At 39.9% G+C, this 15,351-nt stretch overlaps 1 protein-coding gene across 3 annotated transcripts in view; it reads right to left on the bottom strand.

Annotated features, from left to right (window-relative positions):
• LOC133608863 (protein unc-13 homolog C) overlaps positions 1 to 15,351 on the bottom strand; it is a 384,474-nt gene that overhangs the window by 247,176 nt on the left and 121,947 nt on the right. For 2 of the 3 annotated variants that reach the window (XM_061964459.2, XM_061964461.2), the window contains exon 6: positions 12,100 to 12,171. In XM_061964459.2, the coding sequence (XP_061820443.2) occupies positions 12,100 to 12,171 (72 nt within the window). The remainder of the gene's footprint in view (positions 1 to 12,099; positions 12,172 to 15,351) is intronic. The other variant, XM_061964460.2, reaches the window with a different exon arrangement.

The following is a 15,351-nucleotide window of genomic DNA, read 5'->3' as shown; positions in this document are numbered from 1 at the left end:
AAACCTAGTTCATAGTTGTTAGTTTCCTTTAATGCCAAACAAACACATACCAATCGTTGGTTAGAAGGCGATCGCCGAATTTGCCCTCGCTTTCTCCCGTGTCGCTGGCTGTCGTGTCGTTTTCGTTGGTTTCGCTTGCATACGGTTCAAACCGATATGGCTCAATAGCTTCAGTTTCTTCTTCAATTTCGTTTTCGCTACCTGCCTCCACACTACAACCATCCGTTTCAATACATTCGTAATCTGTTGAATCGCTTAAGCCGCTGAAATCCGAGTCTGAATCCGAGCTAATGTCGCTATAGCTTGCTGTTCTTTCCGCCATGTTTGTTTGTGTTGGCTTCACTATGTGACGTCACATGAAAATGGACGGGTGGTTAAAATCAGGCACTTTGAAGCTTTTTTTAGGGATATTGCGTGATGGGTAAAATTTTGAAAAAAACTTTGAAAAATATAATCAGCCACTGGGAACTGATTTTTAATGGTTTTAACAATTCTGAAATTGTGATAATGTTCCCCTTTAAAAATGCACACATTTAGTTTTATTCAGTGTTAAAAAAAATATTATATGGCTCTCACGGAAATACATTTTAAAATATTTGGCTTTAATGGCTCTCTCAGACAAAAAGGTTCCCGACCCCTGGTGTAGATTATGCTACATATGTAAAACAAAAAACAAAAAAACACATGATGTTAGTGCACCAGTCGAGGGAAATAAGCAAACTACATAAATAACATCCTGTAATTTGATTTTGATACAATTTTGTTATCTTGATGGATTGAAAATTAACACCAATGAGTTGACTGATTAACATTATCACATCATTTATTCAGAAAGTATAAGTAGCGAAAAAAAAAGTGTAAAATATAATTGTAAAAAAAAAACAACAACATTATGATTTGTAAATTTTTCAGAATGCACTTGTTTTATTTTTAAACAAAGAAAACAATCTCGTGTTTTCTTTTTTTTTACGTTATCGTGTCGTGAGTTTACCAGTCCGGCCCACTTGGCAGTAGACTTTTCTCCATGTGGCCCCCGATCTAAAATGAGTTTGACACCCCTGCTCTAAATTATCAATAAGTATGAATGTGAGTGTGAATGTTTGGTCGTTATGCCCTGCGATTGGCTGGCGGTCAGTACAGGGTGTAACTTGCCTCTCGCTCGAAGTCAGCTGGGATAGGCTCCAGCTTACCCGCTGCCCTAGTTGAGGGTAAGCAGTATAGAAAATGAATGGATGGATGAGATGTATTCATATTTTTTACCCAAAAATCTTCCTTTCTTTCACGCAGGAAATGGATTTAACTTAAACTGCGCAAATTTTCAGGACTTTTGCAGATCTCAAATACACATCGGCAGGTACCAGAAAGCAAGAAAAGTTGGTTTTGCATAATATTGTGAAACAAAACGCCAGATAATATGTCTGCTAATGGGTGCCATTTTGCGGTCCTTATACACACACCATAGTAATACTTGTATCTCTTGACTACGGTAGCCGTAATGGGCCGACAATCCATCAAGCAGTACGACTTTAAAGTCGTACTAAAACATTTTGACATATTTTTGAGTGCCGTGTGTAATGTTCTTTATTTTCAATGGAACATTTAAAGTTTTGGTGTTGTTTACTGGCGTCATATTGCAGTCCACACGTATCTCTTATGTGTGACTGCCATCTACTTGTCACACTTATCATTACATCGTGTACCAAATAAAATTGCTTCGAGGTCGGTAAGCACAAACAGAATTATTCCGTACATTAGGCGCACCGGGTTATAAGGCACACTGTCGATTTTTGAGAAAATTAAAGGATTTTCAGTGCGCCTTATAGTCTGAAAAATACGGTAGCTTCTTAAACTTGTCTGAAAAAAATATACCTAACTATAACCAATGAAAAACAGAATTCTGCTATCTTCTGGAGCAGGGGTCACCAACCTTTTTGAAACCAAGAGCTACTTCTTGGGTACTGATTAATGTGAAGGGCTACCAGTTTCCATCCATCCATTTTCTACCGCTTATTCCCTTTGGGTTCGCGGGGGGCGCTGCAGCCTATCTCAGCTACAATCTGGCGGAAGGCGGGGTACACCCTGGACAAGTCGCCACCTCATCGCAGGGGCTACCAGTTTGATACACACTTAAATAAATTGACAGAAATAGCCAATTTGCTCAATTTACCTTTAACTCTATGTTATTATTAATAATTAATGATATTTATCTTTGTGGAAACACTGATTATCTTAATGATTTCTCACAATAAATATATATAGAAACAGATAAATATCAATATGCAACACTTTATTTTTATATTTTCTCTAAGTGCACATTTTTCAAATTGAACATTTTCAAATGATCACTTCTAAGACAGTCTTGTGAAATCGCAATATCCCATTTTAACGAGCTAGCCACTAACATTTTTTTTAACAAATCATGAATTACTTTGCACCATGTTTGTACAAATAATAACTCATGTAAAATACAAAGGTCAACTCTCAAATTTTTAAATAAATCCTGTCACACTTTGAACTGGACACCAAATCTGTTATCTGTTTCTTTGTCAGTTAGTGAAGACCAAGTCTTTAAAATATTTTCTTGGATTTTCAATTTCTATTTGAGTTTTGTCTCACTTAGAATTAAAAAATGTCGAGCAAAGCGATACCAGCTTGCTAGTAAATAAATACAATTTAAAAAATAGAGGCAGCTCACTGGTAATTGCTGCTATTTGAGCTATTTTTAGAACAGGCCAGCGGGCTACTCATCTGGTCCTTACGAGCTACCTGGTGCCTGTGGGCACCACGTTGGTGACCTCTGTTCTGGAGAGACATTTTTATCAGCTTGTCAAAGAAATAATCATATGCTAATCCATCCATCTATTTTCTTGTCCCTCTTGGGATCGCTGGAGCCTATCCCAGCTGCACTCGGGCAAAAGGCAGGGTACGCACTGGACAAGTCGCCACCTCATCACAGGACCAACACAGAAAAGCTAAAGTTATAATCACACACACACTAGGTGTGGTGAAATGACCCTCTGCATTTGACCCATCCCCTTGTTCCACCCTCTGGGAGGTGAGGGGAGCAGTGAGCATTTTGGTGATTCAAGCCCCAATTCCAACCCTTGATGCTGAGTGCCAAGCAGGGAGGTAATGGGTCCCATTTTTATAGCCTTTGGTATGACTCGGCCGGGGTTTGAACTCACGACCTACCTATCTCAGGGCGGACACTCTAACCACAAGGCCACTGAGCAGAGACAACCATATTATATAATATTTAGTTAAATAGAGAGCTGTAGACACCAGTCAGGATGTGTAAGATAGGAGAGCATATCTTCTACGGAGGTGAAGGCGTTGTGTTCACCATAGATGCCCCGATCAGTCCACGCCAAAGGACTGCGATGACAAATCACTCTGTTCTCTCTCATCTCACATTCTTCTTTAAATATTTTTTTTTCATCACCCTTATTCTCCAACTCCACTTCCCTAACATCATGTGATTGTTTATAGAGAATCCCCTCCCCTCCAGTCCTCCCAGGGAAGCACTCTCCTGGACTTAATGCAGCAGATAAAACTCTGACATCTGCTCGGCCTACTTACCATGGCCGCACAATCTGCAGGCTTGCTGGGAACTCGCCCGCGCTCGGCCGCAAAATATCCATCACGTTGTTTTGTCCCTCATCCGAATTGGCTTCTTCACATCTGCCCCTTAAGTTCCCTTGCGTTGTAAATCTGCTCAAGTTATTATAAGGAATAGCTCGGCGGTGCCAATAAACGCAATGCATCTTTAATGACGCTTCTCTATCATCTGGGTAGTTTATCCCTGAAGCACTTTTGAAATCACACTTTAGCTACTGTGTGTTCTCAAACAACAGCTTCCACTGGAATAGGCATTGTACCTCCATTACTGGGCCACCATAAAGCTGTAATTACCTTTTGACTATTTTTCTTAAAGTGGTCTGTAATCAGTGTGAGATCATAGCAGCTTTGTGCTATGGAAACAACAGAAACTTCTTTATATCTTTTCACCAAGCACACTTTCTCTCTCTCTCTGGATGTCCGGATTGACGAAGACTTCTCACTATCCGTAAAAGAAAGTTATGTCTGATGCTTGTGGGAGCAATGGTGGCTGTACGCACATCACACTTTATCATAATCATTGACGGGAGCTGGGGTTACTTGCTGCTGTTATATGTTTCCGGGTTCCACACCTGCTCTAATTGTTTGATTGCTCGTCAGTTTGGTCGTTTCGTGTTCCCATGTTGCAGGGTCAATCTTGCACTTTTTCAAATATGCCTTTAAGGCAGGGGTGTCAAACTCATTTTAGATGGGGGGGCCACATGGAGAAAAATCTACTCCCAAGTGGGCCGGATGTCATGTCTGTGTGATCATGTTTTGTTTTAGTTATGTTCGGTTTTGTTTTTGGACTATTTGTGCACTCTTGTTTTGTCAACATGACGACCGATTAGTTGCACCTGTTTTCACGTTCGGTCTCACACACCTGTTGTCAATCATGTCTGTAGTATTTAAGTCCATTGTTTTCAGTTAGTCTGCCTGCGAACATCACACGTTATCATCATTCTGCTTCATGCCTTGTTCACAGTCCCATGCCAAGTAAGTTTTTGTTTCATGTTTATAGTTTTTTGCCTTTGTGCAAGTCTTTTGTTTTCATTAGCCAAGTTTTGTACCTCCGCCATTGTGCGCGCCTTTCGTTTGCTCTTTTTTGATAGTGTTAAATAAAATCATGTACTCACATTCCCGTCTTGCCCGGGCTAACTTTCCATTGCCTTCCGGGAAAACAAACCCCAAGGACCAAGTCCTGACACCGGACTGGTAAAATCACGGCACGATAACTTAGAAATAAAGACGACTTCAGATTGTTTTCTTTGTTTGAAAATAGAACAAGCACATTCTGAAATTGTACAAATCATAATGGTTTTTTTTTGTGTTTTTTACAATTACCTGTTGCGGTTAATAGTATATATACTTCATTTGTCGTCATTTATATTTTTGGAATTAATTATGCAATAATGATCATCAGTCAACTCATTAGTGTTAATTTTCAATCTATCAAGATGAAAAAATTATATCAAAATCAAATTACAGTATGATATGTATGTAGTTTGATCATTTTCCTCGACTGATGTACTAACATCATGTGATTTATTTTGTACATATGTAGCATCATCTACAAAGATACAAATAATTGCTATTGCGACACCCACTGGACACATTTAGAACAGCTGTTTCTTTCATTCAAAAATTTCAGGTTAATTTTTATACTTAGCAAACTCATCCCGCGGGTCGGATAAAACCTGTTCCGGCCCTCGGGCCGTACGTTTGACACCTCTGCTTTAAGGAATCTTGGAACTCTTTATGTTGTGGTTCATTTCAAATAAGGCAGACTTTTTTCCATGGAAAATCATGGAACATGGATCGTCACAGCACTATGAATGTAGGGCTGTGACGATTATGGCCAAAATATTAATCACAATTTTTGTTTCATCTGACCACAGAACTTTCCTCCAGAAGGTCTTATCTTTGTCCATGTGATGTCCGATGAATCAAAAATTTAGCTGTTTATCCACAATACCCAGCAATATGTTTGGAGTAGAAAAGGTGAGGCCTTTAATCCCAGGAACACCATTCCTACCGTCAAGCATGGTGGTGGTAGTATTATGCTCTGGGCCTGTTTTACTGCCAATGGAACTGGTGCTTTACAATGGGACAATGAAAAAGGAGGATTACCTCCAAATTATTCAGGACAACCTAAAATCATCAGCCCGGAGGTTGGGTCTTGGGCGCAGTTGGATGTTCCAACAGGACAATGACCTCAAGCACACGTCAAAAGTGGTAAAGGAATGGCTAAATCAGGCTAGAATTAAGGTTTTAGAATGGCCTTCCCAAAGTCCAGACTTAAACATGTGGACAATGCTGAAGAAACATGTGCATGTCAGAAAACCAACAGATTTAGCTGAACTGCACCAATTTTGTCAAGAGGAGTGGTCAAAAATTCAACCAGAAGCTTGTGGATGGCTACCAAAAGCGCCTTATTGCAGTGAAACTTGCCAAGGGACATGTAACCAAATATTAACATTGCTGTATGTATACTTTTGACCCAGCAGATTTGTTCACATTTTCAGTAGACCCATAATAAATTCATAAAAGAACCAAACTTCATGAATGTTTTTAGTGACCAACAAGTATCTGCTCCAATCACTCTATCACAAAAAAAATAAGAGTTGTAGAAATTATTAGAAACTCAAGACAAGTGTATGTAAACTTTTGACCACGACTGTATATTTCTATCAAATAGTCACATAGTTCAACAATGGCCTTATGGTCCAGCCCGTTAGACCCTGAATACCCAAAAAAGGATGCTATGTGTGATTGCTTTCCGCTGTGGTCACACTCTGCTGCTCTTCCACTCAAGCAGATGAGACAATAATATGTATGCCCTCATCTTAATGGAGGATTGCTTGTGTCTCCAAACAGATTCGATTGCATTCCGTAAGTTTCTTTCATCATTTTATTACGTGCGGTGTACACTGCATCCAAACTTTAAGTGCAATATAATGTTTCACCTTCCAAGGGTGCTGGACTTCTTCCAGCCTCAGAAGCGCGTAGGAGCAAAAGTACTTAAGTCGATGGGAGAATACTCGCAAACTCGGATTAGACAGTGAACGCCCACATTTAATGGTGGCTCCACCGTCTTGGATGAAGGGGGGCAGTGACGGACTTAAGTCGAGGGCGACAGTGCTGCACGACCAGAATCTGCGCAATTGCGCAGGTTTTGTCACAATGCAACGTAAGACAACAACACAACTCAACAACTACTATGGCAACACAACACATGGGCATGGCCTTACAGGCGTTCAGCAAGTGCAATCTTGAATAGGCGCAACTACCACAGACCGCTCAGATGTACTTGTTTAATTTTGCTGTAGCTTCAGGGGGAACATGTTTTATTTTCCAACTCGACTACATTTTAAAGACAAACTGCAATTTTTTATTTTTTTCCTATCATTTACAATCCTTATTTAAGGCAAGAACGCATATGTTTTTCTATATTTATGCTTTCTAACTAGTAAATAAATGCGATCAAAAGTCTGCTTACAATGGAGCCCATGGGAGTCGCTCTGTTATGCATATAAAGCATTTAAAAATTATCCAAACATCTACATCAAGGTTTTATATACATGAAGAAAGTATATATGTAATGTAATAACAGGCACATTCATATTAGCATGTAATATTTACCTATTTTGATCGTTTCAAGCATATGTGTCGCCTTCATTTGAAAAACATTCGCTTTTTCCTGATTACTACACCCTGCAAACTTCATTAGAGCCAACCAACATAATAAAATATCACTTACTGTACAATGTCTGCTGTCATTAGGATGCTGAATGATAGAATATTGTTCCATTCCCGTTTAGATGAAGAATGACTCATAATCCTCGCAAATAAAAGGGGGTTGGAACCAATCACCTCATCATGTCTTTCTCGCCATTTCCCGGTCTGAATTGGGTGTCAAAGTGTACCAACTTGTCGGATTATGCCCTCATCCTTCTACTATCAAGGTGAGAGACATTATTTATGGTCTAGAATAAACTTCCAAGAGCACAGAGTTGAGGAAACAGATCACCAGCCTATGATTTCAACATAGGCACACAAGCTAGTGATTACTACTGACTACTACTCCCTGCATACTTCATTAGAGCCAACAAACGTAATAAAACATCACTTACTGTGTACAATGTCTGCTGTTATTAGGATGCTGAATGATATAATACTGTTATATTCCTGTTTAGATGAAGAACGACTCATAATCCTTGCGAATAAAAGGGGGGTGTAACCAATCGTCTTTTCTTGTCTTTCTCGCCATTGGCTGTCAAAGTGTACCAACTTGTCGGATTATGCCCTCATCCTTCTACTATCAAGGTGAGAGGCATTATTTATGGTCTAGAATAAACTTTCAAGAGCAGAGTTGAGGAAACAGCTCCCTGTGATTTCAACATGGGCATACAAGCTCGTGATTACTAGTGATTACTACTCCCTGCAGACTTTATTAGAGCCAAAAAACATAATAAAACATCACTTACTGTACAATGCCGGCTGTCATCAGGATGCTGAATGATTTAATATTATTATATTCCTGTTTAGATGAAGAACGACTCATAATCCTCGCGAAAAAAAGGGGGGTGTAACCAATCGTCTTTTCTCGTCTTTCTCGCCATTTCCCGGTCTAAATTGGATGTCAAAGTGTACCAACTTGTCGGATTATGCCCTCATCCTTCTACTATCAAGGTGAGAGGCATTATTTATGGTGTACAATAAACTTTCAAGAGCACAGAGTTGAGGAAACAGTTCACCAGCCTTTAATTTTAACATAGGCACACAAGCTGGTGATTACTACTCCCTGCAGACTTCATGAGAGCCAACAAACATAATACAATGTCACTTACTGTACATTGTCTGCTGTCATAAGGATGCTGAATGATAGAATATTGTTATATTCCTGTTTAGATTAAGAATGACTCATAATCCTCACGAATAAAAGGGAGGTGGAACCAATCGTCTTTTTGTGTATTTCTCGCCATTTCCCGGTCTAAATTGGATGTCAAAGTGTACCAACTTGTCGGATTATGCCCTCATCCTTCTACTATCAAGGTGAGAGGCATTATTTATGGTCTACAATAAACTTTCAAGAGCAAAGTTGAGGAAACAACTCCCTATGATTTCAACATAGGCATACAAGCTAGTGATTACTAGCGATTACTACTCCCTGCAGACTTCATTAGAGCCAAAAAACATAATAAAACATCACTTACTGTACAATGCCGGCTGTCATCAGGATGCTGAATGATTTAATATTATTATATTCCTGTTTAGATGAAGAACAACTCATAATCCTCGCGAATAAAAGGGGGGTGTAACCAATCGTCTTTTCTCGCCATTTCCCAATCTAAATTGGCTGTCAAAGTGAACCAACTTGTCGGATTATGCCCTCATCCTTCTACTATCAAGGTGAGAGACATTATTTATGGTCTAGAATAAACTTCCAAGAGCACAGAGTTGAGGAAACAGATCACCAGCCTAAGATTTCAACATAGGCACACAAGCTAGTGATTACTACTCCCTGCAGACTTCATGAGAGCCAACAAACATAATAAAAAGTCACTTACTGTACATTGTCTGCTCTCATAAGGATGCTGAATGATAGAATATTGTTATATTCCTGTTTAGATAAAGAATGACTCATAATCCTTGCGAATAAAAGGGAGGAGGAACCAATCATCTTTCCATGTCTTTCTCGCCATTTCCCGGTCTAAATTGGATGTCAAAGTGTACCAACTTGTCGGATTATGCCTTCATCCTTCTACTATCAAGGTGAGAGGCATTATTTATGATCTACAATAAACTTTCAAGAGCAGAGTTGAGGAAACAGCTCCCTATGATTTCAACATAGGCATACAAGCTCGTGATTACTAGTGATTACTACTCCCTGCAGACTTCATTAGAGCCAACAAACATAATAAAACATTACTTCATTTACTGTACAATGTCTGCTATCATTAGGATGCTGAATGATAGAATATTGTTTATTGAATTTTGAGGCATTATTTATGATCTAGAATAAACTTTCAAAAGCACAGAGACGAGGAAACTGCTCACCAGCCTATGATTTCAACATACTGTAGGCACACAAGCTAGTGATCATTAGCGCTTATAATAGCAATATCACTAATACTTAGTTAATATTCAAGTCACAAAATGTAAATGGAGTATTCTTGGCGCTTTTTGGATGGTTATTTATTTGGTTGTATGGGCACAATAGAGCACCTCTCATTGGCTCCATTGTAAGCAGAGTTGTATTTATGTTTATTTACGAGTTAGAATGCATTAAAAAAAAATACATATGTCACTTGTCTTTCATAATGATTGTGAACGATAGGCAAAGATCCCAAAAAAGTGCAGTTCCCCTCTAATAGGAACCAAAAACTAAAAGTTTGCACAAATACAAACCATTTAAATGGGGCAGTTACATGTTCTATTCCCATTTTAGCACACGAGTAACAAGTCGTATTTGACCAATCAGTGAAATCAGCTTTCTTTTAAGGAGGCCTAAATTAAAGAGGAGGCCTTTATGTGTGCATGTTTATTGGTGCATACTTCTCATTAACAAGTACTTGTGTAAATAAATCCAAAAGACGCCTCCTTCAGATACGCACCTTGACTTCCAAACAGTTGATCAGATCAAAAAGATTCACTGTTGAAGGAATTCTGATATGAGGGCAACCAAATTTCCAATTTGAGCAATAATGAGTCACAAACTAAGGTTAACGGCGCCCTAATATTTGTCATGACGTACGGACTTCATCATGTTGCCCCTGGTTTAAAAAGGGTCTGGCTTGCAGAGAAAGTACTCTCTCCTCCCTGCTATAAATCGGCCCCCGCCCCCCCTGGGAGAGACGAATCGCAATCAATTAATACAGAGACAGCTTTGGAGGTCAACACTGAAGTGTCTCTCACTATTGACTTCGACATCCTGCCTGTCCTCTATTAGCTCAGCCTTCCACGGCTTGCTCGGTTGCTTATTAATAATTGCTAGACATTGTCAAAAAATGGCATGATGGGGGAGTCTTTTTTTATTTTAATATCTTGCAGAGAGAAAAAGTACAGCCGAGGGAGAGGAGATGTGTGTTCTGTATCTGCCAATGGACTTTTTTCACAAGTGAGGGGGAAAAAAAGGCCTTAGGAGGTGTTTCGAGTAAGACAGGCGTACAATAGAATATGTCACATTAGGTACCAATCAGAGCAACAGGTAGGAGTTAAGCACACGGTGCTAGCTTGATAGACAGTCCAGTTCTGATAAAACTGCAACATGTACACTATATTGCCAAAAGTATTTGGCCACCCATCCAAATGATGAGAATCAGGTGTCCTAATCACTTGGCCCGTCCACTGTTGTATAAAACCAAGCACTTAGGCATGGAGACTGTTTCTACAAACATTTGTGAAAGAATGGGCCGCTCTCAGGAGCTCAGTGATTTCCAGCGTGGAACTGTCATAGGATGCCACCTGAAATTTGGTGGAGGAGGAATTATGGTGTGGGGTTGTTTTTTTTAGTTCCAGTGAAAGGAACTTGGAATGCTCCAGGATACCAAAACATTTTGGACAATTCTATGCTTCCAACCTTGTGGGAACAGTTTGGATCGGACCCCTTCCTCTTCCAACATGACTGTGCACCAGTGCACAAAGCAAGGTCCTTAAAGACATGGATGACAGAGTCTGGTGTGGATGAACTTGACTGACCTGAACCCGATAGAACCCTTTGGGATGAATTAGAACGGAGACTGAGAGCCAGGCCTTCTTGACCAACGTCAGTGTGTGACCTCACCAATGTGCTTTCGGAAGAATGGTCTAAAATTCCTATAAACACATTCCAGCAACCTTGTGGACAGCCTTCCCAGAAGAGTTGAAGCTGTAATAGCTGCAAAAGGTGGACCGACATCATATTGAACCCTATGGGTTAGGAATGGGATGGCACTTCAAGTTCATATGTGAGTCAAGGCAGGTGGCCAATTACTTTTGGCAATATAGTGTATGTTCACTTCTTCCAAGCATACAGGAGCTCCATGCTTGTCATATGTCCAAACATTGGTTTATTTGTTTGGGACATGCTTAACAAATTACACGTGAACAAGTCAACGTGTCTGAAAAGGAGTAGGAAGAAGCATAGCTTATTTATTCTTGTGCTCCCCTTCCATGTCTATGCAGTTAGAATGTTCATTTCCTGTGTTTAAATGTATATTTTGTTCCTCTCAGGGCTAAGTTGTATCATTTTGAAGCATTGGTGACACATAATTTACATAAAACAGAGCTGTCACATAGGATATTCCTCATTTTATTTTGTACCCACTGTGTTTGTAACAATGTAATGCTTAACTCTCAACCATAAAGGCTGCAACAAACAGGCCATGTATAAACGTTTCTTCCAGAATAATCACCTCCAGAGGTTCCTCGGTTCCCCTCCAAGGAACCTCATCTGACCCGCAAAAGAGCCGGGCTGTAACTGAACATAAAGGCCAAGCATGCATGCTTGGTTGTACTCACCAAGTCCTCGTTATTTAGGGTGGAGCGGTTCACCAGAGCGAACGAGATGCCTGCCTTTCGAGCAGTGAGGGTCTGAGAGCAGAAGTGGAACAAGGCAGATGATGGTGATGAGGAGGAGGAGGAGGAGGAAGAAGAGGGAGAGAGAAATCCAATGACCTATTTTAGAGTTTGCTGCAATTTTTCACAGTCACAAAATGGATTTGAACTTTGAACACAGGGAAATCAACTGCAACTTCAGCTTGGGATACATCATAATATTTGTAACATTTGCTATTAAGTTCAAACTTAGACTACGTTTACACTGCAGGCCAAGGTGGCCCAGATCGAATTATTTCGAAATCTGATTTTTTACACTGCAAGTAAAATGTGACCTTTATCAGATTCCAGTGTAAACGCACACAGGCCCTAATGTGGCCCCAATGTGGCCTCGACGTCACTTGCATGCCCAGTTTGATCAAGTCAAAACAAAGGAAGTTGGCCCAATTCCGTAAATGAGCAAAAAGTCACTATAACCGTATTTTTCGGATTATAAATCGCAGTTTATTTCATAGTTTTCATCGCAGTAAGTCTTTGCTGTCGTCCAGCATTCTGTTTTTGTTTACTTTGTAGCCAGTTCAGTTTTAGTTTCGTTCTGCATAGCCTTCCCTAAGCTTCAATGCCTTTTCTGAGGGGCACTCACCTTTTGTTTTATTTTTGGTTTAAGCATTCGATACCTTTTTACCTTCACACTGCCTCCCGCTGTTTCCAACATCTACAAAGCAATTAGCTACTGGCTTCCACCTACTGATATGGAAGAGTATTACACGGTTACTCTGCCGAGGTCTAGACAGCACCGACACTCAACAACAACACATCATTTGCGGATTACAATTACTGGTTTGCAAAAAATATTTTTAACCCACATAGGTGAAATTAGATCATCTCCCACGGCACACCAGACTGTATCTTACGGGACACGAGTGTGCCGCGGCACAGTGGTTGAAAAAGACTGCTTTAGAGGTTCCACTGTATCGATCAACTTGAGTAGCGATGAGAAATAAACTTACCAAAGCCTGTGATTTCCAGGAGGGCCGCAAAGTGAGAATGAAAGAGATACAAAAAAAATCAGACAAGTTGTAAAAGGTTCAATACGACTGAAAGCAGAGTTATTATATTTATATTCCGTCTTCAACTGCCATGCAGGACTGCTGCTCTTTGATAGCTCGTCGTCATTAAGCCATTAAGGGCGTGATTTTCGTTGTCGTTTTTCCTATCCGTTCATGCACTAAATAATACTCGACTGCAGTCATGCTTGACTTTTTTTTTTTTTTTTTTTTTTTTTTTTTTTTTTCCCCTTCAGCTCTCAGTCGGGTGAAGTTTGTTCTGCTGTTTGCTCTGCACATTTATTTGTCACACACAAACACAAAGACAGACACGTATATGAGTGACTGACTCACATCTTCACCAGCACAAACACACGCCAAAGGACGCACAGATATATATATATGTATATATATATATATATATGTATATATATATATATATATATATATATATATATATATATATATATATATATATATATATATACACACACGTGAAAAAGTGATGGCTTTCAAATAAATATCCATTGAGTATTTTAACCCATTCTGGAGGAAGTTAGGCGACACAAACACGGACTGCAGACGGCGGACATTAAGAACCGCATCGCTCTTTACCACCACCCTCTTTGTGTGTGCAGCCCAGTTATGGTAAAGATCCATGTGGAGGAGCCATGGAGGACGGCGAAGGGACCTCTACATGAACTCCTGAGCGTTGATGTAAGTTTACCAACATGCACCGGCACTGCTGAGGTTGCTGCAGGCAATACCATGTGACCCTCGATAGGATCTGATCGGCTGCTTTGTGGATCAATTTCCATCTTTATATTTGTTTTTGCTTATGCAACTTTGCTCCGTCGCTATGTGGATGCTGTTCATTCTGATCAAAAGCTGCTGCTGCCCTGAAGCAATCATACAGCAAATGGGGCGAGGGAGGTGGGGCGACATTGACAAAGGAGAGGGATGACGAAGGAGGGAGGGAGGGGGGGCTGTATAAGGGGGGGGGGGGGGGGGGGGGGGGCGACCACCAACTATTTTGATGACTTCATTCTATGTGTAAAAGGCTTGTCGGGCGTCACTTTTACATGATTTAAAAGCCTCGCACCGTTAAATCAGAAGTCAATCAAGTCTCTCCCGTATATTTTTGGGTTGAGTTGTCAACATTTCACATTAAATCCAAGACATCAAAAAAAAAAAAAAAAGTCCCAAAAAATGACATCGGCTGTGTAAGCTGAAATCTGACAACTCACGGAAAAATATCACCCAAAGCCGTCATGGGTATGTGTAGGAATAGCAAAAATACCAGGGGTGTAACGGTACATGTAATCGCATCAAGTTGATTGAAGAACGGGAAGTAACTGCCTCGCCGTTTAAACAAATACAGTTAAAATGGCCCCGTGCCTAGGTGGATCTCCCGTGAGAGAAAGTGGGTAAAGTCTGCTGAAAATGATGGAAAGCGTCACTTTACATCGCAACTGTGGTCAAAGTTGGAATTGCCACAAAACACATTTTAACATATTATAGACAAAATTTACGTTTTAGTTACCATAAAACCTGTCATTATTACCGTATTTTTCGGACTATAAGTCGCAGTTTTTTTTCATAGTTTGGCCGGGGGGTGCGACTTATACTCAGGAGCGACTTATGTGTGAAATTATTAACACATTACCGTAAAATATCAAATAACATTATTTAGCTCATTCACATAAGAGACTAGACGTATAAGATTTCATGGGATTTAGCGATTAGGAGTGACAGATTGTTTGGTAAACGTATAGCATGTTCTATATGTTATAGTTATTTGAATGACTCTTACCATAATATGTTACGTTAACATACCAGGCACGTTCTCAGTTGGTTATTATGCATCATATAACGTACACTTATTCAGCCTGTTGTTCACTATTCTTTATTTATTTTAAATTGCCTTTCAAATGTCTATTCTTGGTGTTGGGTTTAATCAAATACATTTCCCCCAAAAAATGCAACTTATACTCCAGTGCGACTTATATATGTTTTTTTTTCATTCTTTATTATGCATTTTCGGCCGGTGCGACTTATACTCCGGAGCGACTTATACTCCGAAAAATCTGGTAATTGGCATTAGTGCATCGACTTGGGGTAAAGTCTCTCTTCGTTTTAATCAAAAGTTCCTTGAACGCACTACAGTTGT

The sequence above is a fragment of the Nerophis lumbriciformis genome, linkage group LG06 (assembly GCF_033978685.3).
Source record: "Nerophis lumbriciformis linkage group LG06, RoL_Nlum_v2.1, whole genome shotgun sequence".
NCBI lineage: Eukaryota > Metazoa > Chordata > Actinopteri > Syngnathiformes > Syngnathidae > Nerophis > Nerophis lumbriciformis.
Note: the sequence above shows the minus strand (reverse complement) of the source record. Positions and strands in the feature narration are given on the sequence as shown.